Here is a 25,894-nt window from a genome sequence, read left to right as displayed (position 1 = left end):
ACTAAGTAGATGTAGGGTATATCATGGAACCTACCAACAACTACTTACTACTGACTGCAACGCCCACACCTAAACCACCAACTCTACCAGGTAAATCCATATACGAACAACTAACAGTTCGCCAGAGCTTTCCACATCCACTTTCTCTCATCATCTTCCTCCTTGGAGCCGATCTCTGTGCCCGCGCCAAAGTCTTGTCCAACAACACAAACAAGCCAGGCATCGTTCTTCGTTTTCTCAAGGAAGCGCTCGGTAGGCGAGCTCCTGGGGTAGATCCGGCGCCACTCATCCCAGATTCCGAAGGCTTCATCGCCCCAAGCCCTAAAACTGACTTCTTCGATGATAGTTGGTGTGATGATTTCCTTTCCGCGGAACACACCCCATGTGACAGCGTTGACATTGTTCGGATTCATTTCGATGGGCTCTGTGTCTGATGTTTGGGCGGGGAGTGAGGACTCGAAGTCGCCGTTGGCATTTGTGGCGAACCAGGTGAGCTTCTCATGACCGTGCTTTTGGAGGAGGGGTTTAAGGGTGTTTGTGAAATCTGAGGTTGGGCAGAAGAACTCGACAAAGGGCTTCTGGAAGACGAAGCCTTCGCCTGGAGGACCCCATCCGAAGACGGGGTTATCGCTGCGGACGCCGTTGACGGCGGGCTGGGAAGCGAGCGTCCACCAGCCCTTGTTGTCAATGAGGGCGAGCAGTTCGGCGCGAATTGTTTCCGTCTCGGCGTTGAGACCGCTGGTGTTTTCTTCGGCGCCACCTTCGGACCATGGGACCATGTGTAGATCTCCGGATACGTGGCGGCGGAAGAGTTTGCTGATGTCCTCTGCGGAAACGGGGTAACCCCAGATTCTATGAGCGACAGAGGGGGAAACATGTAGAGAAGGACCGTAACCGTCAATTTCACCGAAGGCGGGAGAACGGGCATCACCCCATCGACCGTTGGGGAAGTCATCCCAAGTGGCTTCTCGGCCCAGAGCGCCCAGACCCTCGGAGATTTGGAGGGTTGTATTGCGATCCGGGGGTTGCGCAGGCATACCTGCACTAGCAGCAGTGGCCTCGTGTGTTACTGATTCCTTTGAGGACGGTTCCGAAATCTTATCGACAATCACACGGTTATGGGGAAGGGAGCTGAGGGAAGAAGCTCTCCTTCGCCTGGTTGATGAAGCAGCTTTGGCTGCATCAGCCGTGAGTAATGAAACTTCCTCACTGATAGCCAATGCATCGTCATCTGTGTAATCTGGAATGAGATTGCAGCGTTCAAGAATGAAAGATACAGTCTTCTCCAGGTTCAGGGTATAGAAGTGGAATCCCCGGGAACCAGGAGTCGGTAGTTTCCTCATGCCTTCAACAAGTTCGGCGAGTAAATCGACACCTAGGCGTTTGACCGCATCGTCATCATGCTTAACCTCTTCCAGCTTCTCAAGAATACGCGGCGGGATCTTAACATGACTGAGCTTCGTCACTCTTGTTAGAATCTTGTAACTGTGAATGGGCATCAGACCGGGGACGATAGGGATAGTCTTGAAAGCACCGGATTCATGATTCCGCAGCAAGTTTTCGAAATTCGTGTAAGCGTCAATGTCGTAAGTCAACTGAGTCATGATAAAGTCCGCGCCCGCCTGTGTCTTCTCAACCAACCACGGCAAATCGACCTTCGGATCCTGAACATCTTGGAAGGAATCGGCAGGATGGCCTTCTGGGTATCCCGCAACACCAACACAGAAATAGTCGCCGTACTTCTGCCGGATATACCGGACCAGATCCACGGCAAAAGTGAAGTCCTTGTTGCTGTCGTCCTCTCCGTGCATATTGTACTCCTCACTTCGCGGGGGATCACCACGCAGCGCGAGAATATTCCTAATCCCCAGCACTTTTGCTTCCTCAAGAGCTTGATCCACCAGGGCCCGACTCATATTCGTACATGTTAAATGCAAGCATGTCGTCAGTTGTAGTTGGCGCTGACAGATCTCCGCCAGCTCCAACGATCTTGCCGCTGTGCTCCCCCCAGCTCCCCAGGTGACCGTGACGAAAAGCGGGCGCAAAGCCTGCGCCATACGTTCTAATCGCGCTTGCAAATTGGCAAATCCCTAGAAACCACATTGTTAGCACTGAATCGCTGCTCATGGAGGCAAAGTTGCCAAATGCGGGGAGAAGTAGAGCCCCACCATCTGAGTCTTGGGGGGAAAGAACTCAAGAGAGAAATAATTTGCGTTGGGCGGCAAAGCCGCGATCTTGTCTGTGATCTTCTCCATGATTGGAGGTATAATCTTCCAACTGAGGGTACGGTGGGAGTGAGGAGAGGAAGAGGAAGAAGAAGAAGAAGGGAAGAGTGACGAATTCGGGGAGGACTAGGTGGGTTTTTTTTTTGAGTATCCTTCGTTGCTCCTCAGGCCGCACTTCGGACTGCCACTCCATTGACTCGGAAATTCAGATTCTGCCATCTTTCTCGCATGGGACTAGATTCTTGAGCCGCCTATCATATCAAGATGGCATATCTGACGAGGCTATCCGCCGGTGTCGCATTGTCGACTCATCGGCTCTTCCTCGTCCTCCCACTTACCGTATCCACCTCCCACCGCGGGTCCAACTTGCACCACATCACTGAACAGTGAACAGCATGCAATACACTGCCAAACGATGAAACAGAATCCAGATCAACAATTAGACCTCCTCTTTATAGGATAGCCCAGACTGCATAGGTCCATAGGTTGAATGAAATCCAGTGCAAACACAGCAAACACGAGAGTATCGAGAGTGATCGCTGCTCCATCCCTCGGCTTCACCTTAGCGGAGCTGAAGAAAGCTGACCAATTTCTGACCTTCAACGGTTATGTTATGGATCCTTTAATGTGATACTTATCTGTTACTCCGAGAAGCTCACTTCAACGTTGTCACTCACTTCAATCCCTGGTTGAAGGTCCTCGGAATGCTGTTAAACCGTACGCTGCGGCCATGTCGCTTTTCATCGCGCCTGGGCCTGAGATCTAATCGTCGAAACTTCACAACACAACCACCACCGCCTCCTCCACCCCAGAAAGACGCCCAGTCTCGTCTTCGCCGCTTCAATGACCGCCTTCCGTCATTTCTCCGCGCGTACACTACCCCCTTACTCGGTGCGCCTGCAACGCACGTCACGTCCTTCTTGATTCTCCACGAGATAACTGCAGTTGTGCCGCTTTTCGGACTCGTCGCGGCGTTCCACTACGGGGAATGGCTTCCTGATTTCACATCATATAGCGGGTTTGAAGAAGGGACGAGTAGATTCACGAAATGGCTCAGGAAGAAGGGCTGGGTGGAGGACAGTGTCGACGCCGAGGAAGTTACTGCAGGGACTGCTACGGATAAAAAGGGCGTGCGCTTGGTTCTTGAGTTTGCGACTGCATATGCGGCTACGAAGGCTTTGTTGCCTTTTCGAATCATCGCCAGTGTTTGGGCGACGCCGTGGTTTGCTAGAGTTGTTTTAGGTCCAATCGGCAGAGGCGCGAGGAGATTATTTCAAGGGCAATAAACCGGATTGGAAAATATGTCGTGAAAGCTTTTATTTATTGGCGTATAAACTCTGTTCTCACGGCATTTGCCCTGTCCTTCTTCCACTGTTCCATACTATAGCGGATACAGCTTCCTAGGACCAAAGCGCAGGCTTATTGAAAGGAATTTACTCCTTCTCGTAGATCCAGCCGAAAGCGTTGAGCTTGTAGTTCTGGATCTCCTCGGCGGTGAACCAGAGGCCAATCTCCTTCTTGGCGCTCTCGACGCTGTCGGAGCCGTGGCAGACGTTGCGGCCAACGTCGATGGCGAAGTCACCACGGATGGTGCCAGGGGCGGAGGCAAGGGGGTTGGTGGCACCGAGGATGGTGCGGCCGGTCTTGACGACCTCCTTACCCTCCCAGACCATGGCGACGACGGGGCCGCTGAGCATGTCTATAACATTATATGAGCACTTGTTCATGAGCGTATGCGAAGCGCTGACTGAAACTCACAGGTGACGAGGCCGGGGAAGAAGGGCTTCTCCTTGAGGTCAGCGTAGTGCTGCTCGAGGAGAGTGCGGGAGGGAGAGGTGAGCTTCAGAGCAGCGAGCTTGAAGCTGGTTATCGTCAGCATCGCGATTGGTACAAAGTTGAGGAGTATGATACGCACCCACGGTTCTCGAAGCGAGAGATGATGGGGCCGACGAGTCCACGCTGGTGTGAGTTGTCAGTTTATGCTCATTATTGAAGAATAGCAGTCCAATTTGTTTGAATATGTTGTATATAGTATATAAACGACTGCTCAATGCGTACCTGGACACCGTCGGGCTTGATGGCGATGAAACTACGGTGAACAATTAGCTTTGTTGCGTTGACAATGAGGGGTAAGTCGAGAAGGGAAAAGTTGCGAGGGGAGTTGGGCCTGGAGTAAGAGGGAGCTGTTCATGTACTTACGTCTGCTCAGAAGTCATTTTAATAGGAATTGGAGAGGGAGGGGACAAGGAAGTCAGTGAGATGCGTTAGAAAAGGAGGGAAGAAACGAAAGCTGGTGTTGAGCTGGCGAAATTCTTCTTATTCCGGGTCTAAACGCCTGTGTGGGGCGCTGAGAGAATCTGGTCTGAGGGGCTGCGGTGCATGCCTGACAGCCTTGCGGCCTGAATGGTCAGGACTCATATTTCTGGCCTGAGTGGCAAGGTGTCCAACCCCAGCTACTCAAAGAGGACTAGTGTCTGTTTAGCCCAAACAGCAGCTCTCCGCCTCCACTCCATGAGGCCAGCCTGGAAGCACTGACTGTTCTCCAAGTTGGTCTATCAGCAACGCCAAAGGACCTCAGCTCTGGTAGATGCAGGTCAGGTCACTATTTGCTGCAAGCATTGATACTCTCGGAGATTGAGGGCCTCTGGTTGCCTTCACCAAATCAGCCATAATGGCCCCGAGCCGACTGTCGCCCAGCTGGACCCTGCTGCTTACCCTAGCGATACTATTTGGGTGCTTTGTCGTACCTGGAGGTAAGGCTACTTCACCCACACATTTATTCTAATATTCGAATCTGACCCATAGGCTCCCATAGTCACCGTGAAACATGAGAATTTCAAGAAATGCTCCCAATCGGGGTTCTGTAAACGCAACAGAGCGTTTGCCGACGATATCTCCGCCAAGGGCTCATCCTGGAGCTCCCCCTACGAACTCGACCCTTCGGGCATCCAATTCAAGGACGGCCAATTGCATGGAACGATTTTAAAGACCATATCTCCCGCCGAGAAAGTCAGGTTGCCACTGGTTATCTCTTTCCTCGAATCCGGAGTCGCACGAGTCGTCGTTGATGAAGAAAAGCGCATGAGTGGGGACATTGAAATCCGCCATGGAAGTTCCGCACGTAAAGAACGATATAATGATGCCCAGTCTTGGACCTTGGTTGGAGGACTAGAAGTCAGCAAGTCTGCGACCTTGAGCCCCGAAGTTCAGGATGGGATAACCAAGGTCTTGTATGGACCTGATAATACGTACCAGGCTGCGATCCATCATTCTCCTTTCTCTGTGGACTTCCAGAGGGATGGACAGACGCATGTTCAGTTTAACCACAAGGGTTATTTGAATGTGGAACACTGGCGGAAAAAGGTGGAGGCACCCGCTGAAGGCGAACAGGATGTTCTTGGTTCCCAGGAGGACGAGGGCACTTGGTGGGAAGAGACTTTCGGTGGCAACACAGACTCAAAGCCCAGAGGCCCAGAGAGTGTGGGACTAGACATCAGCTTCCCTGGTTACAAACATGTGTTTGGTATTCCTGAACACGCAGACTCCCTATCCTTGAGGGAAACTCGGTAAGACGCCCCGGACTTGATTCTTTGACAATGGGAACTAACAATATCTAGAGGAGGTTCTGGTAACCACGATGAGCCTTACCGCTTGTATAATTCCGACGTGTTCGAATATGAACTAAACAGCCCCATGACTTTGTACGGTGCAATCCCGCTAATGCAAGCCCACCGCAAGGACTCGACCGTTGGGGTTTTCTGGCTCAACGCTGCCGAGACCTGGATCGACATTGTGAAGTCAAAAACCGATACCCAAAGTCATTGGTTCTCCGAAGCCGGGCAGCTTGATGTATTCGTTTTTTTGGGACCTTCGCCTAGCGAGATCAGCAAGAAATATGGCGAACTCACCGGCTACACTCAACTCCCTCAACAATTTGCTATCGCCTACCACCAATGCCGCTGGAACTATGTGACTGACGAGGATGTCAAGGAGGTTGACCGAAACTTCGACAAGTACCAGATCCCGTATGATATTATTTGGCTCGATATTGAATATCTCGACGACCGAAAGTATTTCACTTGGGATCCTCTAACCTTCCCCGACCCCATCAGCATGGAGAAACAGCTTGATGAGTCGGAGCGCAAACTTGTAGTGATCATTGACCCGCATATCAAGAACCAAGACAAGTTTGACATTTCCAAGGAAATGAAGAGCAAAGGTCTGGCCACACTGGACAAGGACAGTAAGGTCTATGAGGGTTGGTGCTGGCCAGGCTCGTCTAACTGGGTCGACTGTTTCAACCCCGCGGCAATAAAATGGTGGATCGGCCTCTTCAAGTACGACAAATTCAAGGGAACCCTTCCAAATGTGTTCATCTGGAACGATATGAATGAGCCTTCTGTTTTCAACGGCCCGGAAACCACAATGCCCAAGGATAACCTGCACTTCGGTAACTGGGAGCACCGTGATATCCACAATGTCAATGGTATCACCTTCGTCAATGCTACATACCAGGCTATGGTGGAGCGCAAGAAGGGTGAAGTCCGTCGACCATTTATCCTAACCCGATCATTTTACGCCGGTGCACAGCGCATGTCTGCTATGTGGACCGGAGACAACCAAGCTACCTGGGAGCACTTGGCAATCTCATTGCCGATGGTGCTCAATAACGGGATTTCCGGTTTCCCATTTGCTGGTGCAGATGTTGGCGGCTTTTTCCACAACCCGAGCAAGGAGCTCTTGACCCGGTGGTATCAGACAGGTATCTGGTATCCGTTCTTCCGCGCTCATGCTCATATTGATACTCGCCGTCGTGAGCCGTACTTGATCCAAGAGCCATTCCGCTCGATCATTACGCAAGCCATCCGGTTAAGGTACCAGCTTCTACCTGCCTGGTACACTGCCTTCCATGAAGCTTCGGTGAATGGAACTCCAATCGTGAGACCGCAGTTTTACGAGCATCCGTCAGATGAGGCAGGCTTCACAATTGACGACCAACTCTACCTCGGCTCCACTGGTATCCTTGCAAAGCCGGTCGTCTCTGAGGATGCCACAACTGCCGATATTTACATTTCCGATGATGAGAAGTATTATGACTACTTCGACTACACTGTATACCAGGGCGCAGGAAAGTCTCACTCGATCCCGGCTCCCATTGAAAAGGTGCCAGTGTTGATGCAGGGAGGACATGTTATCCCCCGTAAAGACCGACCACGCCGCAGCAGCGGGCTCATGAAGTACGACCCATACACGCTCGTGGTGGTTCTCGACAAAAACGGACAGGCGGGTGGCACCCTGTATGTCGACGACGGTGAAACTTTCGACTACCAACGCGGGGGATATGTCCACCGCCGCTTCCGCTTCCAAGATTCCTCCCTTGTGTCGGAAGATATTTCTACTCACGGCCCCCAAACTGCTGCGTATCTCAAGAGCATCGCTAGCGTCGGGGTTGAAAGAATAGTGGTGATTGACCCGCCGAAGGAGTGGCAGGGAAAGAACACGGTGACTGTCATTGAGGATGGGGCAAAAGCATCAGCGACAGCTGCTCTGGAGTACCATACCCAAGGAGACGGCAAAGCTCCGTATGCAGTAGTGAAGAGCCCCAATGTGGGGATTGGGAAGACTTGGCGGATTGAGTTTTGAGCTTCAGCAATGCTTGGCTAGAGTAGAGATAGAGTGGAATATGCATCTGAGCATTGACAGTCGGAGTAGTATATACACGAACATATCACACCATCACACGACCTCTTGAGCCTTTCCCCCCAACTACACCAGACTAGTCATCGTAGTGCGTATTAGCCTGAGACGGATCGGGCAAAGTGAAACCAATGGAAGCTTGTTTTTGTTGGGGCTCCATGGCCGTCTGACTCAGCAGGCAAAAAAAAGAAGGAAAGCAGTTGAGAAGTTCGCTTGCGGAAGAGTTCCCTGCTCGAGGACTCGAGCTGTGCTACGCTGTCGTTTCTTACCTCGCATCTTCAATACCGCCGTTCAATGCGCACGTAACTGTCTTGTGCTCCCACCGATCCACCATCTTCCTCCGCGTCTGCGACTCTCCCGCTTTTCGGACTCCTGAGCACCCGGACTCCCGACTCCGACTCTGCTCTTTCAATCAACCACTCGTTCGACTTGAGGACCTCACGCGATGTACATCGTGTCGCAGCTCCTGGAATATGGAGCTCCGCTTTTGTACGTCTTACGATTCCATAGAAATTAAGGCCCCTTAGTCGCGCCAGATGTTGCTGACACCTGCTCGGAAATAGTATCGTTACGTCCCCGGTGACCTCCTATGCGGACCAGATCCTCAGTATACACCGAAGCCGAAGCTCAGCTGGATTTTCGCTGGATATCCCGCTGATTATGCTTGTTGCGTCGATCCTGAAGTACGCCCTACCGCTACCGCTGCCACCATGATATTGAGCCATGCTGACATTCAGCTGCAGGGTATTTTTCTGGTTCGGCGACTACTATTCCGTTGCGCTCCTCGCGCAGGCTGTCCTTACGATCGGAGTGCAATTTGTACTGTTGAAGGTTGCCCTGGATAATCGACCGGCGCCTGGCCAGAAAAGCGGGGTGGCTCATATTCCCTTCAGCGGCGCGGAGGACCGGCTCGTGAGGCCGTACGATTTTTGGCAGTGGAAGCATACACGGCCGTATGCTTTAACCTACCCGATAACGCTATAAATTGGATCTAATGCGCTTTCTACCACAGATACTATTTGTTCATTGCCTACTTCGTCGGAGTTCTCTCTTTCATTCACCTCCTGACGCCGATCTCTAACTCTCCGACCTACATCAATTCATTGGGTTATTTGGGCTTGGCTATTGAGGCGACATTACCTCTGCCGCAGGTAATCGCCAATCACCAATCTCAATCATGCAAGGGATTCCGGCTGTCCGTTTGCGCCGCATGGATTCTAGGTGACGTGATGAAACTGAGCTACTTCTTCACCAGTGCGCAAGTAATCCCGTGGGCCTTTCGGCTGTGCGCCATCTTCCAATGTATCTGCGATGGCTACCTAGGCGTGCAGTTCTGGCTGTATGGCTCAGGTTCAGGGAGTGCCGGAAGCCCGCAGCAACGTCTCGAGAGCGAGATTCCACTGGAAGAAAAGGACATTCGAATGAATTGATGATTAACTGGGAGATTGGCGCATGAAGCATGTAGACGGCTGGTCGGCAATTCATCAGCCACCGATAGATATTTGTTGTCTCTTTTGAATCTATTTCCATTATTTTGTCCGTGATATGCCGATGGCGCAGAGCTGGGAGCCCCGCGTTTTCTGACCCCACCAGGAAAGATCATGACGAATTGTATATTATTGATAACGGTCCGCTTAAATATTTCTAATGAACTTCTTTCCTACATCACCATAGACTCCTTAACACCAACTTTCAATTCAACTGCCATGGCTTCAGAACAACCAACTATCCGAATTGGCTACGTGCCCGGTATGCTCGACTCACCTCTTATCTCGCAATTCCATAACCCACACCAGCAACCTCAACCTCAGCAAACAAGCTCCCTTCTACCCTACCTACGGCCTACAACCTATAAACTCGCATCCTTCACGCCCTACTCCTACATAACTCACTAACATCTTTACCCAATGCAGAACACTACCTCGCCCCGCTGCACCTAGCCCTCCGCTCCGCGGCCGCCAACACCCTCCCCTTCAAACTCGCTCTGACCCCCTTCCCATCCGGAACAGGGCATATGATTACATCGCTACGCTCCGGCGAAATCGACATCGCGATTGGACTCACAGAAGGCTGGATAGCCGGGCTCGCAGGCAAACAGGCACCCGCCGACGAAAGCGAGCGCGGATACAAAGTCGTCGGCCATTGGGTTGATACCCCGCTGCGTTGGGCAATTGTTACGGGGGGAAAGAGGAACGAGTTGACGGACGTGAAGGGGCTAGAGGGGGGGCGGGTTGGGGTTAGTCGGTTAGGGAGGTGAGTTCATTTACGCCCCCTCCCCTAGGGGACCTATCTACATCTATATATGTAGTTATCAGCCGGGCAATCCCAGATGCAAGAGTGGAAGGAGACCGAGCTAAGCTAACATAATACAATACTGGCAGCGGGTCGCATATAATGTCATTCGTTCTCGCGCAGCAACAAGGCTGGAAATCTTCTTCGTTGACGCCCGTTGTAACGGGTCCATTCGGGGCTCTACGGGATGCTGTCACGGGTGACAACGAGGCAAAGAGCCCATCGGCGGAGTTCTTCATGTGGGAACAGTTTACCACAAAACCTTATTTCCATGCTACAAGCGACAACCCCAAGCCGCCGCTCAAGAAGATCGGGGAGATCTTTACCCCTTGGCCATCCTGGATGGTTGTTGCGTCGACGGCGGTGTTTCCGGGCCCGGAGGGTGATGAGCGGCTGAAGAAGCTGTTCGAGGTGTTTGATGAAGGTGTCAAAGAGTTCAATGCGGATTTGGGGAGGGTTGTTTCCCTCTTGGGCACTGGAGAGCTGGGCTGTACCTATGGACAGGAGGATGCGAGTGAGTGGATTAAGGATGTCAAGTTCAGTGAAGGGACTAGAGGTGTTAGTGGGAAGGTCGTCGAGGGTGTCGTGGATGTCCTCAAGGTTGCGGGAGTTATTGATTCGGGATTGCAGAACGAGGAGGCCGTGCGGAGGGTGGTGGGTATCCAAAGATGAAGGATGGCCTGACAGTGACGAAATCTACACTTTGCGCCGTAACTATGCTTGCTGAAGCTGTCAGCTGGGTCAAGGACCCAAGAGTCAAGGGATAGGTGAGATAACCACTGCATCCCTTTGACGACTGCATGCACATTCCGACTACATCGGTCCGACGGTCAGCTTTTTAGTTTAGTATGGACATCGCAACTGAATGCACATCTTCTACCAAGTCGCATTCTCAGGGAGTGTTAGTCCAGACTTCAGGAAAGTGCCTTATTGCTACAAGAAATAATTGTTATCTACAGCAACCTCTATCTGATATTGCATGCCGCTCAAAGCTATGGGCTCTACTCTCTGCAGATGACATTATCCAAGAGCAACACACTTCAAGTATCTCATCTGATGCTACAACATTCCGCCCCGACCCCAAACACACAAGTCGTACGCAAACCCCCAGATAGACTTTGCTCACGCAGGCCCAAACCCCACGCATCACGGTGCATCTATGTCAACGGTGACGAGTCCCCAGGTCACGGCACCAACAGCCTCAAAAAGCCTCCATTCTCTCCCCGAGAACCATAATCCCATCCATCCTATCATGACAAGTTCTCCGCATACCACAAACATTCCACGCCAAAACTCCCCAAAAAAAAGGTCTCAAGGAGGGGGGATCAGCTCGGGTACCTGGCATGCTGGAATGTATGCCACGGACAAGCAACACACCAATCAAACCTCCCCTGCGGCAAAATCACCAAAGATCATCAACTCGAAAGAGCAAAGAAAAACAACATCTCAGTTGCTGCCTAACAAGAAACGAACTGATAGGGCGCCATCAGTAACAACAGTAACAAGCTGACACCTGCCTCAGACATCTTTGGAATGCCATACTCCTCCTGTATATGGAATGACAAGCTGACAAAAACATGTCTGGTCGGTATGCAAGTCTAGGATTTAAGAATCGGCAGCCGGATCCTTTAGATTGGATCGGGCTTTTTTTGCGTTGTTATTTCCTTTTCGACCCCGGCTCTGGTAAGTAGGTAGTCGTTGTCCCGCCTTGTCGCCGACGGAGATTTCAGGTTTGTGCAGTATAGGAAAGGAAAGTAATAAGGAAAAACAAAATGGGTTTCTTCACGAGGTTTCTCGCCCTGACGGCTGGTCTGGCACTACTAGAGACAGTGTACGCCAAGTTGGATCTGTCGTCTAACTCGACCGTTGTGGTATACTGGGGTGAGTATAGACACCTTGGTGGTTCTCGGATGGGTTTACAGTGAACTAACTGAGTCCAGGACAGGACTCATACCAAGCGTCGGGGGGAGATATTGCCCAGAAGCGGCTGGGAGACTACTGTGATGGTGAGTATACTGTCTCTTTTGGGCCGTTGAATACAAACTAACAACTATAGATTCCAATATCGATGTCATCGTGATGGCCTTTCTAATGACAATCAATGGCCAAGGAGGCGCTCCAGAAGTTGACTTCGGCTCAACGTCTAAAGATTGCGACACATTCAAGGACACAAACCTGAAAAACTGCCCTGAGATTGGGTATATATATCCCCATTTCTACATCTTAAGAGTTTGAGAGAAAATTAACCATAGTACAGAAAAGACATCACAACGTGTCAATCCAAAGGCAAGACAATCATCCTCTCCATCGGCGGCGCAACCTACAGCGAGGGCGGTTTCAAATCCGATAAAGCCGCCGAAGACGGAGCAAACCTCATCTGGTCAACATTCGGCCCGGACAAGGGCGACAGCAAGATACCCCGACCCTTCGGCAAAGCTGTCGTCGACGGATTCGACTTTGACTTCGAAGCCGCGGTCACACACATGGGCAAGTTCGCGACGAAGCTGCGATCCCTGGCGGACGCGGACAAGAGCAAGAAATACTACCTTACTGCGGCGCCGCAGTGTCCGTTCCCTGATGCTGCGGACAAGGACATTCTGAACACAAACAGCTCTGCGGCTGTCGATGCGGTATTTGTGCAGTTCTACAATAATTTCTGTGGGGCGAATGCATATACACCAGATAAGCCGAAGGATAAGGCGGCCAAGGCCGAAGGAAGCGGCAGCAGAACCGCAGCCCAGAACTTCAATTTCGACGTGTGGGACAAGTGGGCCCTCAAAGAGAGTAAGAACAAGGACGTGCGTGTGTTCCTGGGTGTCCCGGCGAACAAGGGCGCTGCAAGCACGGGGTACCTGCCTATTGAGAGCCTGGAACCAGTAATCCAGTACAGTAAGGGGTTTGAGAGCTTTGGAGGCGTGATGATGTGGGATGTGAGCCAGGCCTATCCAAATAAGGGATTTTTGGATGGAGTGAAGAAGGCTTTGGGCAAGGGCGCTCAGCAGCAATCTGCGCACGGATCGAGTGAGGATACGAATGTTGCACCTTCGCCCGCGCCGAAGCCCCCGCAGCAGCAGCAGCAACAACCACAGGCGGAACAAAGCCACTCAGATTCTGCAGGACAGCAGGGAACGCAGCCCGCCTCGCAGCAGGACGGGCAGGCCAGCGGTGCCGCAAGCCCACGCCCGGGAGAGCAGCAGAACCAGAACCAAGATCAGACCGACGATCAGGATCAACCTCCGAACCTTCTGAATAATATTAATGGGCTCCTGTCGTCAGTCAATGGGCTTGGTCCGAAGCTGCACTGATCTGCACTTGGCGTCCGTTCTTTTCGGTCGACTTTTTTTTCTCTCATTCTCATGTCAACTTTGATGGGTTAGTAGCATTCTAATATTCCGGGTATATATGGCCATATCACACAAGGGATGTCATTTCACAGCAACGGCATACCTTCTTTTCAAGATTCCAGCTCTTGTAGGCTGCACTGGAGCAGCGCGCAGTATGCAGGCACCCCGAATGGCCTTTTCCTCCAAGAATCACGAGCCATAGATCGTCATCCTGCAGGAACTATTTTGACGATCTTAATGGTGATTCGATCCTGCAGCTTCCCAAGCTGGAGCTCTCCCTGCTCTTGATCCTTGGCTGAAGGCGCTGGAGGAAACAGCTGAACTCGCAAGTTGCGAGGGCAGCATGTTCTTTCCCACGGCCGCAAAATAATTGGTATAAATAAACACCCCATATCCTCCCGAATCCGCTCTTTGTAGCCCAGCAGCCCTCTCCCTCTGCAGTCAATCCAAGATGCTCCTCTCCAAGCTCTTCTCTCTCGCTCTTGCCCTGACCGGCTCGGCCGTCTCTGCTGCCTCCATCCCCGAGACCGACTACGATGTCATCGTCGTCGGCGGAGGTCCTGCAGGTCTCAGCGCACTGAGCGGTCTCTCTCGTGTCCGTCGCAAGACCGCTCTCTTCGACTCGCACCAGTACCGCAATGATCCCACTCGTGAGATGCACGATGTGATCGGAAACGATGGTACACTCCCCTTCCTCCCAATACAACCAGCCCTACCACCACGTACGCACCAGTAATATTAACAACAATTCAAGGCACTCCGCCCGCCGAATTCCGCGGCGCGGCCCGAAAGCAAATCACCTCGTTCTACAACAGCACAGCCTCCTTCATCGACAACGCCATCACCTCCATCACTCCCGTGAACAGCAGCAACGCAACCACCATCTTCCGCACCAAAGACTCCAAGGGCGCCGAGTACACTGCACGCAAGATCGTCCTGGCCACTGGTCTCGTCGATGATCTCCCCGATACCCCCGGCCTGCGCGAAGCCTTCGGAAAGGGCATCTACTGGTGCCCCTGGTGCGATGGATTCGAGCACCGCGACCAGCCTTACGGTATCCTTGGAACCCTCAGCCACATTGTCTCCAGTGTTACCGAGGTCTCAACGCTGAACAAGGACATCATTGCGTTCGTGAACGGCTCTTACACCGATGAGGAAGTTGCGACTTTGGACGCAAACCCTCTGGACTGGCGCGCCGCCATCAAGGCATACAACGTCCAGATCGACAACCGAACCATTGCGTCCATCGAGCGTCTGCAGGACGGCGGTGACAACCGAAGCGATGACGGTAAACAGTTCGATATCTTCCGCATTCACTTCACGGAGGGCGAGCCTGTCATCAGAAATGCGTTCCTGACGAACTTCGGAACCTCGCAGCGCTCGTCACTTCCATCTGACCTGGGTCTTAAATTGGATGATGGCAAGATCGATACCAGCTCCAAGCCTGGCCTGAGGACTAGTCTTGACGGTGTTTGGGGTATCGGAGATGCGAACAATGATGGCAGCACCAATGTTCCTCACGCCATGTGGAGTGGTAAGCGTGCCGCTGTTTTCAGCCACGGTATGTTAACCCTCACCCCGCCTTCTTTCTGATCTGTAAAGTAAATGTACTAACAAGGCTATAGTTGAACTCGCCAAGGAGGAAATGGCTGCTGCCGTCGCCAAGCGCTCGCTGGACACTCGCACCCTGCACAAGGAGACCGAGAGAGCGATGGGCAATGATCTGGAGAGGATCTGGAAGCGCATTGATGCATGATTTGGCCATGACGACTGCATTATTCCCGCTATTTAATCTATAAAGGAGTTATCCTAGTTTATTAACGAGGAGAGGAAATGACGACTCGCTGCTCCCGAGGCTACTCAGGAAAGTGATACGATAATAGTATAATGCAATCCAAAGATTTCACTTCTTGTGTCTTTTATTATACGTATTATATTAATTAACACTTGTCATTAATATGTCGTAGCCCAAATTAAAGCAGTGTATTAAGCTAAGCCACTGAAACATGCCCCTCTCTCCACCTTCCCAAATCCCAAATCCCTATTACCAGTTCACCACCGGAACTCCAACAAACAACACCGAGTATAAAACACCCACTTTACTCGACATCCTCCTCCTCCTTAGTCGCTGCCAAGAAGAATCGCCCGACTGGCTTTCCGGGTTGATCATACTCGATTGTCAGCCGAGAAAGGTGGCCGAGTAGGTTCTCGATCTTGACATCTCCCTTGTCGCGCTTGGCCCGGCCCAGGTTCTCAAGCCACTTGAATTTGTTCAGCATGAAGTATACCAGCGCGATTACAATTGTCACTCCAAGCGAGTAACCCCAGACTCGAACGACGGTGACGATATCTGTCCAGCCGTTGGTGGTTTCGACAAAGGACGTCGCAGGGTTGGTGGGCATTGTCTCGTTGCTGAACCAACCGAAGAGACAGAATATAGTCGCCAGAATGTCGACACCGAGAATGGCCAGGATGAGATGGATGGATGGCCATGTTTCAATGCCGCGGGTGACGAATATAAGCCAGTTTTCTGTGAGTGCAACCTCGAGGAACAGGATTTCTTGGATGGAACCCCAGTTTTGAACAATACCGCCAGATGGCAAGAACAATGAGCCGCGGACTACCCAGGTGCCCAACGCGAGGAGGATACCGAGGAGGACTGAGATAAACCAGATCTTTGGAAGCTGCCATTCCACGGGGCGCAGTTCGAATGAAGCATTGTCGTAGGCAACCGCAACTGTCGCCAAGTCGGCGAATAGGGCAAGGAAGACAATCAGCTCGACACGAATACTTTCGTTGATAATGAGCATCGACGTTACTAGATAGATTTCCAAGTGTAAGCAGAGAGCGATACGGTATTGGATATATGCCTTCATCCGCGCGAAGATCTGTCGTGCCATCTTAATTGAGTCGATGATAGTTGACAACCCTGGCTCTAGGAAGACGATGTCTGCTGCTGATTGTGCTGCCTCCGAAGCTCCTTCAACTGCAATACCGCAGTCAGCTTTCTTTAACGATGGGGCGTCATTGACGCCGTCACCGGTCATTGCAGTAAGATGGCCTCGTTCTTGAAGCATCTCCACAACTTGATATTTGTGTTCTGGAAACACCTCTGCAAATCCATCTGCCTTCTCAACCAAATCACCGGCCATTGCTCCACTTAAACCGCCATGTATCAACTTGTCCGAGTTAAACACCTTTGTCCCCAAGGCGAGCATCTTACATGTCTCTTTTGCAATTGCCAGGGCATCACCCGTAAGCATCTTCACGCTGATACCAAGGTTCTGCGATTCGCGAATCGTGTGAGCTGTGTCTTCGCGCGGCGGATCGAACATTGGAAGCATGCCTAAGAGTGTCCAGTCTTCCCCTTCTCGTTGAACAGCAACGCCCAAAGATCGGAAGCCTCGGTGCGCAAATTCTTGTGCTTTTTCCTTGTAAAGGTTGGCGGTTTCCTTCGAACAGTTGGAAATTTGAAGAACTGCCTTTGGCGCGCCTTTGGTACAGACGTATTTGACCCCATCACAGCTCACTTCCGATACGATACGTTTAGAAACCGGGTCAAATGGCGTGAACTTGTGTGTTGTCCACCCTCTCCGGAGAATCTCTCGCGCACCAGGGTATGACCTAAGCGTTAGAACCGTGACCTTGTCAATGGGATCGAGAGAATCGATATTATGAGAAGAAGCAAGAGCCGCCACGGCGAAAAGCCAGTCGATATCAACCCCTTCTGCCACATAGGGATCGCGGATACTGAGTTTATTTGCGGTCAATGTTCCAGTTTTATCGGAACACAGAATATCAACACCCTAACAATATTAGCTGGATTTTTCTTCTTTTGCGGGTATAGAAGACATACAGCAAGAGATTCAATGGCAGTGAGTTTCTGCACAATAGCCTTCTTTTTTGCCAAATATGCTGCTCCTACAGCCATTGTAGTCGTTGTCACGACCGGAAGACCAACAGGAACACCAATAATCAACAATGATAGAGTGTAATGGAGGAGGGTCTGTTGACGAGGGGAAGCAATTGGGAGATGTCGGAAGAAACCACCAATCCACGCGATCAAAATCCATGCCATGACAAGAATTAGGAGTGACGTGCCAATGTTATCCATGACCATTTCAAAATGGCCTGCACCTTTCGCTGACTGAACCATGGTAGCTGTGCGTCCGACGAACGATGTCCTTGCACCGGTTTGGACAATCGCATATGCCTTACCACGTTTGCAGCCAGTCGTGTAAAAGATCATTCCACCCATATAGCGATCCACCGCGAGTGACTCTCCTGTAATAGCAGAGTGATCACAAGCCAAAATTGGATAACCACGCTTTCTAGCCGGTTTCTTTTGCTCGGCTTCCTTTTCCTTTTCCTTTTCCTTGCCCTCTCCTTCGCCTTCTTCCATATCGGATTCCGACGTGCTGCTGAGATCGCCGCGCTCGAGGTGGGCTTTGTACTCCTCAAACCCATTGGGGTCGTTGTAATCACACACAACCTTCGAATCTGCAGGCACAACCTGGCCATCTGCGACAATGATCTGCTGGTCTTAGTACCCATATATGTATTCAATGGTTTATATCACGTACCACATCACCGGGCACGAGCTCTCGCGCTAGGATTTCCTGTTGCTGGCCATCGCGGATAACATTGGCTCTCATAGCGATATCTCCCTTAAGACTCGCAACAACATCTGCAGCTTGTTTCTCTTGATACCAACCGACAGCAGCATTCAAGCACAGAATTCCAATGATGACACCAAAGTCAATCCAGTCCTGCAAACCCGCAGCAAGTAGGACGGCAAGCTCCATAACTAGATAAATTAGAAATACTCAACGACCAACCGATGGAGGCCAACACATACCATATAGAATTGGTCCCCGGAAATATGATAGAATCTTGGCTATGGGGTTCTCTTTTTCGGAAACCAACTCGTTCCATCCAGACTTGCGCCGTCTATGCTGTATTTCACTGCTAGGCAAGCCCTGGCTGATGTCCGTGATCAGCCAGTCTTCCGGGTACTTTCCTGGCTCTTCCTGTGTCTTGAGATAAACCTTGCGTTTCTTCCAAGGCGCGTACCAAACCCTCTTCTCCTCGAAATTCTGCTCGCCCCCTTCGTCGCCTTTGTCACGGAAGGTTGAGATATACTTGACGAGTTTACCATACTCGTCGAGATTTGCATAATCTTCCGTCCTGGTAGAAGAACGAGATACGCGTCTCGAGCCTCGTCTTTCGGCAGAGGCGGATGCTGACGATGCTTCCCTTCCACCTTCGCCTACTATCCCCTCTCCCCTGGGCGCCTTTGTTTCGGCTATCTTGACATTGCCAGACGAGCCACCGGTGCGCTCAGCCATGTTGGCGAATGAATGACTTGTTTTGGCTGCAAAGGGACTGGGCGAGCGACGTGTCAGGCGCTTGTAGCTGCAAGCTTGTGCACTTCGATAAAAGCCCGCAGAAATATCCTGACACGGGTTTGAAAGAAGATGACGGAGCTCGGAAAACTCTCTGTATTCGGGCTACGGATCCCAACGGTCAAAATTGCTGACGTCGTAGAGTCAAGTAAAGTTCTGGTCGAAGCGCATGATACCCCGTCTTGAGTTTACGGCGAACAGTAAATGCCTGGCCTATGGGCAACGGAAGCCATCTCCGCATCGCATACACAGAATGACCGCATTGGCCATGTTGGGAAGGCCCATCAATATCGCGGCCGTTCTGAGACGTCTTGACGTCGAAGACACAAGGCCCCATATCCGAAATAGCCGCAAGAGGTATTTTGACAGCATTATTCCTCGTTTAATGCGGTGGGACTAAATCATGCATTTAGAGTTTGACCTCATCATGGATAGGCTGAAAGTGCAGAAATGCATGCTAAGACCAAGGAGGTGTAACGATATCTCGTTAGGAACAACTGATGCAGATGGAACCAGATCAGGCTTGTTTTCTCCCACCTATCACGGAGAACAGAGCTTGGGAGGATGGTGGTTGTGGTGGCAGGCATCCCGGTGGTTCCGATGGTATTGGGTTTATGGTATTGGGTTCGGATGTGACGTTGACATCACATGGTGTTTAATGGGGACCTCTAAACGACGATCTCACGAACTTCAACTTCTCAGCTAATTAACAAAAGACTGAATATCATGGCTAGATTCCTGTGTGTTGTTTGTCAGATAAGTGAAGGAAAGTGGAGGTGGGGATTAGAAGTTGCGGTGATGCGGAGAGGCTGCAACCTGATTAGGAAGTCACGTTTCCTCTGCTTCTCAGATATTGCTGTGTATATGGGACTATCACAAATTATTTTAGTGTTCCGATCATCGCACAGTAGTTAGTACAAATCTGCTCAAATAGCAAGGTACAAAAGCCGTATATAATGGAAACACCACCGCAGCCCCGAAGATCTGCCCGCAGTTAGGGCTATTGATATCCATGCAGCGAAGGGTCAAATATAGAAGGCTGTAGACAATTGCAGGATCATGCTAACTTCTCTATAAAAGGCATGTTTTTTGTGTCTCTGATTGCAATGGCTTGGGTCACGAATTCCTTGAATAGACCGGTTTAGGCGCCTTTTTGGTTGCGTTTAAACAGCCATGAAAAACAATTGTTTCTACGAGATAGTATATGCGTAGGGGTTTATATTATATCCAATACGACAAAGATGGTCTGAGAATAGAATATGGGTACATAGTCCTCGATACCATCTGACCTACGCCATATCTGCAAGATGCATAGTTGGGTTGAAGATAAAGCAACCTGGTGCTGATTGGAATTCCAAGAAAGCAACATAGAAGCAAGAAATTGAAGCGAGAAATTGAAGCGAGAAATTGAAGCGAGAAATCACACTTCTTATATTATATTATACGCTCAAAAAACTAACCAATGCAAAGCACATCTCCTAAACTCATTAGCAAATCCCGCCATCAAGCCGTATCAATAACTCCCAAAGACGCATTATACGAAGGCAATGCAGATGGATCTCGCTCTGCAGCAATCTGCATTGCAGCCCGCAGCCGGAACGGCGACGATGTACCCTGGGCAGAAAGCTGGAACGCAAGACTGTATACCCGAGAAATCAGACAGGAATGAAACGTTGGAATAAAACTCTTGTCCTTGGGTAGAGTCACTGGGACTAGTAGGGTTGCTGTATAAGCCCCCGTCCCGTCCTGCGTCCAGCGTAGCCGTGGAAGAGAAGGAATGGACAATGGAAGCTCGGCGTCGCGGAAGTTGATTGGGCGGTTGAGGAAGTCCTTCTTCTTAGAGGGGGGATGGGTATCGTCAAGGTTTGTGGTGTATATAGTTGTCGCAATTATCTGGGCTCGGAGGGATTTGAGTTCCGGTGGTTTCGAATCAGCCGGTTTAGAGGGCCTGTATACTAAGAAAATCCGGATAGCTTTGCTGATCAACCTAATTGGATCTCGCAGGGGGTGGTAGAAGCACTCCGGCTGTTCTAATGTCATGGCTAGGTGGCCGAGCACGCGTTTAGGGAAATTGCTAAGGATGGGCTCCTCATGTTGGAGGCTGTATTCATCGGCGAGACTACCCATTGGAATATTTGGAAGCGGCACGTCGCCAACAGCTGGCTTGATTCGCACCTTGAGTCTTTTCGCCATGATAGTCTCCTGTAAACCAGTTGTTATACTGGGTCGTTCGAGCTTGAAATGGATAGAATAGATAACGTTGCACCCAGATGGCGCAAAGTCATCCCGCAGTTTGCCGCCGAATCCTGCTATACTAGCATCACCACAGCTTGGAGGAGGGTGGAGATGGGATGCCTTGACAAGAGGATTGGCAGAATGACGGCAGGAAGAGGAAGCGAGATAATCCGTGACTTCGAAGTTGAAGGGGATTTCATATCTCCGCCCATTTCTAAAGACCTTGGGGCTTGGAATGGCAGATTCATCGATTGGTTGTTCAAGCCTTAAAAATTGTCGGTGTGCTTTATCCGGGATGCTACTGGGGATATCCGTGTTTTGTTCCCCTGTTCTACTTTTAGTCTATGAAGGATCTAAACGACTAAGAGAAGCCTACCTATAAACGAGATGTAAAGATTGTCAAAGTTGAGATCATTTTGGGAGACGATTGAGACAACACCCTCGATCCTCTCGCCTGTTGCAAAAGACGAGACATAGTTTTGTATAGGATTTGCGTTCGGGGGCTTTTTGACACGGATATCCACAGAGAGAGTGTTGTTGCAATTTATCGTACGCATCATAGCTGGCGAGATGTCCAAGAATAATTAGGAGAGACTCGGAGGATACCTATGAGAAAGAAAAATAAGGCCTCAAGACCCTGGCTCCCCTGGAGTCCATATATCCTCAGTGTCAGTGCCATCATCTGCAAGGAATCACTCGTTAGCGCAAGAAAACTGACTCACCAGCCCCAAAAGAGAAGCTGCCAAGCAAAATAAAGTGCACTTCCTGTTCAAAACTGAGGCTTGGTCGTTTTGCAAATGTTGTCTATTGGTTTGATAAGTGAAGAATCCGGTCAGTTATCCATGATGACTCATTGTAATGGGGATGCGGGGCTCACCCTTCCTGAAGATAAACACAACAGTCTAGATCTTCAGGCAGTGGTAGCTCCATATTCGTCAGCGGTTCGCAGGATTACGATTTCCACGCTGATTTGATAGGAACAGCCCCAGTTCTCCTCACTGTCAGCCGATGTCTGGCAGGATACAAAAGTACAATGTGGGATCACGGGACTGTACACTGTAAGGTTTCACACCTCAGTAGGTCCTGTCGCTGTATTTGGGTCTGTATGAGTCTGTACCTGCACAGCTACTAGTTCTTATTTGCAGGCTTTGGATGCTCAGGCCAGGGGTGTTTGTTAATATGACTTCCACGGATGCGCCTCAATAACCTCGCAACCTTCAAAGTTTATTTGCTCTGATAGCATGTCCAAATGCAAAAATAGCCTGATTTTGGATTTTGAATTTTCTTGATGTCCAACCTTAGTTACTCCCTAGACTTTGTCATGATCAGGTATGCGTATAGTTAGTGAAAGACGCCAAGCAAACTCAGCTGACAACACAAAGAAAGTTGCAGAGGCTGACGAGCACTTCTTACTAATTTTAACTAAGTTACAGCATAACTATTTCATTGGAAGAGAGATGGGCTCAATTACGAGATGACCAATGGGGGGCTGTCTATAACTAACCCTAACCAGACTCATTCTGCGCTGTCCTTCCTGTACACTCTCACCCAAGACACAACTCTACGCTGGTAATCAACAACCCATTATTAATCTAACGATATTACCACATCCTTGTTTCGAAGAATCGGAGTGAATATCGCCCGAAAATCTCACCCGGCTGTCTTTACCACGGGTATATAAACGGGAACAACCCCACCAAACGGACTCCTACCGGTATAGCCAACCAACCCACCTTGCCCGCATAAACACATCTTCAGAGTAAGAAATCGAACAACTTCACCTCAAAACAATCGAGACAAGAACATCACACCCAACATGTCCCGCGTAGTCACCGAAATCGTCAACTTGACCTTCAACCCGGACACCGAAATCGACAAGCCCATAGCACGCCTGATCGAGATCCTATCCCAGCAAGACGGCCTCCGCCGTTTAAAATGGGGTCGGTGGGAGGAGGACGCGAATAAAGTCCAGATAATGATCAGTATGCATTGTTTTTTTTTTTTTTTTTTTTTTTGGTGGGATGGAATTGAATTGCATAATTAAACTAATAATGAAATTGCAGATTGGGATGATATATCCTCCCACAACAAATTCATGCAAGGCCCGGCGTACCCGGGTCTCCTTGCGACCCTAGATGGCCTTCTCGCAACGGGTCCGGCGATTATTCATGCTCATTTCGACGAGGAAGTTATAAACAAGATTCTAGATGATCCTGTTGTTGAGCTTGCGACGTTCTATGGTATTACTGAGGGCTTTGAGGACGCTGTTGATAAGACTCTGGCTGTTGGGAGTGAGTCGGAGGGGTTTTTGCGGTATACTCGTGGCGATGTAGTCGAGGAGATCTCTCCTGGTGAGACAGAGCCCAAGGGAAAAGGTCATTATGCGGCTATTTCATGGACTTCGGTGCAGGCGCGGTGGAATGCCACGACCAGGAAGGAGGTGCAGGAGAGTGGGCAGGCGGTTGTCGGCAAGGTTGGGGGTTATGAAGTACATCATGTCAGGTTTCAGTAGCTACATATCTAGTTAGATAAACATAGGCCCATCTGCGAAGTCTGTAATGTAGTATATAAACTATCTATGCAGAAGCATTATTCCAAAAACCAAATCGGATTCGTCATTCCCAGCATAACATCGTTCGTTGCTTTCCTAACTTCGACTCTCATGAACTTCGCTCCTCGCGGCACAGTCTGTTCAATATTCCCATTGTGTCGTACTGTATCATTATGGACATATCCTTGATCCGTAACAAAACAAGCCTTCTGGCCTGCAAGGCCCTTCGTGTCAAGTACAGCCATTGCACCGTCAGTCGACGCCGTGACCTTATCACCGATTTGTGCTATATCCGTTTTCGACAGAGACGAGAGGTGGATCTTAAAGAGAAGCTCTATCCCCGGGCCTTGGGCTAAGTACGCCCGGCCTGCCCTTATACCCTCAATGATAGCCGATTGGGATTTGCCGCGACTGCGCACAACAGTCGTCGGCACGCCGTTCAATGCAGGCGGGGAGTGACAGTCGCTGCCTCCAATTGCCGTGGTGAATTTCCCATCGATGAGCAGTTCCTGCCATTTTGCCACGGCTCGCTCATCTACGACATCCCACTGCGCATTCCAGACTTCAATAGCATCATTGTGGTCCCAGTCGTCAATGACCCAGTTGCAGGCAGAACATTCGGCAAACGGGTGGTTTATAGAAACTAATCCACCTCTCCGACGCACGTCCTGGGCTGCCGGCGTATAGCCCTCGCTGTCTTGATAGCGCCATTCGACAATTTGACCCAGGTCGAGCCCTAGGGCTTGCCAGTGGCCGCCGCGAGTCGTAACCTCGATCGCTCGACCGATGAGCAAGTCCGGCGCGAGGTGCTGGAACGTGCCCATGACATTGTTGCTAGAGTCCGTATTATGGTCGGAGAAGAAGATGAAATCAAGACCCTGCTCAAGCGCGATCTCAATTTGTTCGTCGGGTGTATATTTCCCATCAGAGTAGACGGTGTGCATGTGGAGGTCACCACGGAGCCATTGCGCATCCTCCGTGCAGAGACCATTGCACAGAGGATCCATGTTCATTGTTGCAGATTCGACTGCGAAATAGGAGTCGGCTGGGTCAAATCCCAGTTCGATATCTAGTTGCCAGTCGATTCCTGCGGGGATTGACGTATATGGACCTAGGGCGACGTGCCAGGTACCAGGTTCGATGGGACCGGCATTGTACCCTGGGGTAGCCCAAGACGGTGTAATAGTGAAGTTATTGCGAGATCCTCCACTCCAACCGCGAGAGGCTTCGAGGGTCTGTCCGCGTTGGTCAAAGACCCCTAGGTCTAGAGCGTTTCCAGTGTCCTTTGCGGAGTAGTTCTGCAGGACGTAGATGGAGGTCGTTCCCAGCTCTACTTCAAACGGTACATAAACGAAGGAAAGGACCTCCGAACGGTCAATGTGGCCAGTTAAGGTCTTTTTGGCAGTGCCATTCTGGGCGGAAGCAATACTTGACAGCACCAATGCGCTTGTGGTGAGAAGTAATGGCAGCATAATAATCGAATTTTCAATCACCCATATAAACAGTGTCTGCAAAGTCCTCGTTAGTTGGCACAGTATTTATATATGTCGACCTTGACGATTTGAGTGAAGAGACAGTTCTTCACCTCTCATCAATATGGAAGTGGCAAGGTCGACATTCACCGTTTGAACAGTAAACGAAGACTGAATTCACCATAAAGGTCACACAGTAAACCTCGCTTGTTCTTAGCGTGAGTATGGACAGGTGTAAATAGGACTTACATAGCTGTGTTTAATAAGAATTCATGCACTCTTTTCATATTGACTTTGTAGAGAGTTTTCCACAATATATTCCATATTTCGCGTCTTTATGCCGATTGCAATCGATTGGGAACGTGCTTTTTAAAATGGGATTGACGGTGCCAGGAAACCAAGCAGGAATCATTCCGACACCCACGTGGGACCAGAACTCGTATCAAGGTTTCAATGGACGTGCGCTTACTCCAAGATTCCTAGGCAGACTCTAGGTGAGGTTAGGAAGGTCGCAGGTTGATCTTTTTGTCGGTTTCTACTTTCTAGTCGATTTGTTGATGGAGGTTTAAGTGAGGGAGTTCATGGGTCTCTTTCGGCTGACGCTCTACAAGTACGGGAGAAACGAAATAATGAGCTCAATAACTTCTTTCAATGGTATGCGATTTCTGCACGC

General features: G+C 50.4%; 12 protein-coding genes across 12 annotated transcripts; 7 read left to right on the top strand and 5 right to left on the bottom strand.

Annotated features, from left to right (window-relative positions):
* Window positions 1-110: 110 nt before the first annotated feature.
* On the bottom strand, window positions 111-2,255 carry APUU_60645S (methylenetetrahydrofolate reductase (NAD(P)H) MET12; the record flags this gene model as incomplete). Its single annotated transcript, XM_041693908.1, has 2 exons — window positions 111-2,090; window positions 2,169-2,255. The coding sequence occupies 2 exons, from the start codon at window positions 2,253-2,255 to the stop codon at window positions 111-113; spliced, it is 2,067 nt and encodes a 688-aa protein (XP_041559791.1).
* A 674-nt stretch (window positions 2,256-2,929) lies between these two features.
* Window positions 2,930-3,511, top strand: APUU_60644A (uncharacterized protein; the record flags this gene model as incomplete). The annotated part of the gene is made up of 1 exon (XM_041693907.1): window positions 2,930-3,511. One exon carries the CDS (start codon window positions 2,930-2,932, stop codon window positions 3,509-3,511), a length of 582 nt encoding a protein of 193 aa, XP_041559790.1.
* Window positions 3,512-3,658: 147 nt separating this feature from the next.
* Window positions 3,659-4,441, bottom strand: NDK1 (nucleoside-diphosphate kinase; the record flags this gene model as incomplete). Its single annotated transcript, XM_041693906.1, has 5 exons — window positions 3,659-3,924; window positions 3,984-4,087; window positions 4,141-4,184; window positions 4,284-4,314; window positions 4,425-4,441. 5 exons carry the CDS (start codon window positions 4,439-4,441, stop codon window positions 3,659-3,661), a joined length of 462 nt encoding a protein of 153 aa, XP_041559789.1.
* A 455-nt stretch (window positions 4,442-4,896) lies between these two features.
* APUU_60642A (glucan 1,3-alpha-glucosidase ROT2) lies at window positions 4,897-7,868 on the top strand (the record flags this gene model as incomplete). The annotated part of the gene is made up of 3 exons (XM_041693905.1): window positions 4,897-4,978; window positions 5,041-5,791; window positions 5,843-7,868. The coding sequence occupies 3 exons, from the start codon at window positions 4,897-4,899 to the stop codon at window positions 7,866-7,868; spliced, it is 2,859 nt and encodes a 952-aa protein (XP_041559788.1).
* A 714-nt stretch (window positions 7,869-8,582) lies between these two features.
* Window positions 8,583-9,352, top strand: APUU_60641A (PQ-loop repeat-containing protein; the record flags this gene model as incomplete). The annotated part of the gene is made up of 3 exons (XM_041693904.1): window positions 8,583-8,605; window positions 8,666-8,875; window positions 8,935-9,352. 3 exons carry the CDS (start codon window positions 8,583-8,585, stop codon window positions 9,350-9,352), a joined length of 651 nt encoding a protein of 216 aa, XP_041559787.1.
* Window positions 9,353-9,628: 276 nt separating this feature from the next.
* Window positions 9,629-10,886, top strand: APUU_60640A (uncharacterized protein; the record flags this gene model as incomplete). The annotated part of the gene is made up of 3 exons (XM_041693903.1): window positions 9,629-9,671; window positions 9,836-10,175; window positions 10,304-10,886. The coding sequence occupies 3 exons, from the start codon at window positions 9,629-9,631 to the stop codon at window positions 10,884-10,886; spliced, it is 966 nt and encodes a 321-aa protein (XP_041559786.1).
* Window positions 10,887-11,986: 1,100 nt separating this feature from the next.
* Window positions 11,987-13,519, top strand: APUU_60639A (glycoside hydrolase family 18 protein; the record flags this gene model as incomplete). The annotated part of the gene is made up of 4 exons (XM_041693901.1): window positions 11,987-12,095; window positions 12,155-12,220; window positions 12,271-12,412; window positions 12,472-13,519. The coding sequence occupies 4 exons, from the start codon at window positions 11,987-11,989 to the stop codon at window positions 13,517-13,519; spliced, it is 1,365 nt and encodes a 454-aa protein (XP_041559785.1).
* A 490-nt stretch (window positions 13,520-14,009) lies between these two features.
* On the top strand, window positions 14,010-15,314 carry APUU_60638A (NAD(P)/FAD-dependent oxidoreductase; the record flags this gene model as incomplete). The annotated part of the gene is made up of 3 exons (XM_041693900.1): window positions 14,010-14,238; window positions 14,313-15,119; window positions 15,184-15,314. The coding sequence occupies 3 exons, from the start codon at window positions 14,010-14,012 to the stop codon at window positions 15,312-15,314; spliced, it is 1,167 nt and encodes a 388-aa protein (XP_041559784.1).
* Window positions 15,315-15,657: 343 nt separating this feature from the next.
* APUU_60637S (putative plasma membrane H(+)ATPase) lies at window positions 15,658-18,906 on the bottom strand (the record flags this gene model as incomplete). Its single annotated transcript, XM_041693899.1, has 4 exons — window positions 15,658-17,364; window positions 17,415-18,092; window positions 18,142-18,365; window positions 18,417-18,906. The coding sequence occupies 4 exons, from the start codon at window positions 18,904-18,906 to the stop codon at window positions 15,658-15,660; spliced, it is 3,099 nt and encodes a 1,032-aa protein (XP_041559783.1).
* A 1,560-nt stretch (window positions 18,907-20,466) lies between these two features.
* APUU_60636S (arrestin (or S-antigen), N-terminal domain protein) lies at window positions 20,467-21,758 on the bottom strand (the record flags this gene model as incomplete). Its single annotated transcript, XM_041693898.1, has 2 exons — window positions 20,467-21,524; window positions 21,575-21,758. 2 exons carry the CDS (start codon window positions 21,756-21,758, stop codon window positions 20,467-20,469), a joined length of 1,242 nt encoding a protein of 413 aa, XP_041559782.1.
* Window positions 21,759-23,014: 1,256 nt separating this feature from the next.
* APUU_60635A (putative quinol monooxygenase) lies at window positions 23,015-23,710 on the top strand (the record flags this gene model as incomplete). The annotated part of the gene is made up of 2 exons (XM_041693897.1): window positions 23,015-23,180; window positions 23,262-23,710. 2 exons carry the CDS (start codon window positions 23,015-23,017, stop codon window positions 23,708-23,710), a joined length of 615 nt encoding a protein of 204 aa, XP_041559781.1.
* Window positions 23,711-23,787: 77 nt separating this feature from the next.
* On the bottom strand, window positions 23,788-25,221 carry APUU_60634S (PHP domain protein; the record flags this gene model as incomplete). The annotated part of the gene is made up of 1 exon (XM_041693896.1): window positions 23,788-25,221. One exon carries the CDS (start codon window positions 25,219-25,221, stop codon window positions 23,788-23,790), a length of 1,434 nt encoding a protein of 477 aa, XP_041559780.1.
* Window positions 25,222-25,894: the final 673 nt, after the last annotated feature.

The sequence above is a fragment of the Aspergillus puulaauensis genome, chromosome 6 (genome assembly GCF_016861865.1).
Source record: "Aspergillus puulaauensis MK2 DNA, chromosome 6, nearly complete sequence".
Classification (NCBI taxonomy): domain Eukaryota; kingdom Fungi; phylum Ascomycota; class Eurotiomycetes; order Eurotiales; family Aspergillaceae; genus Aspergillus; species Aspergillus puulaauensis.
Note: the sequence above shows the minus strand (reverse complement) of the source record. Positions and strands in the feature narration are given on the sequence as shown.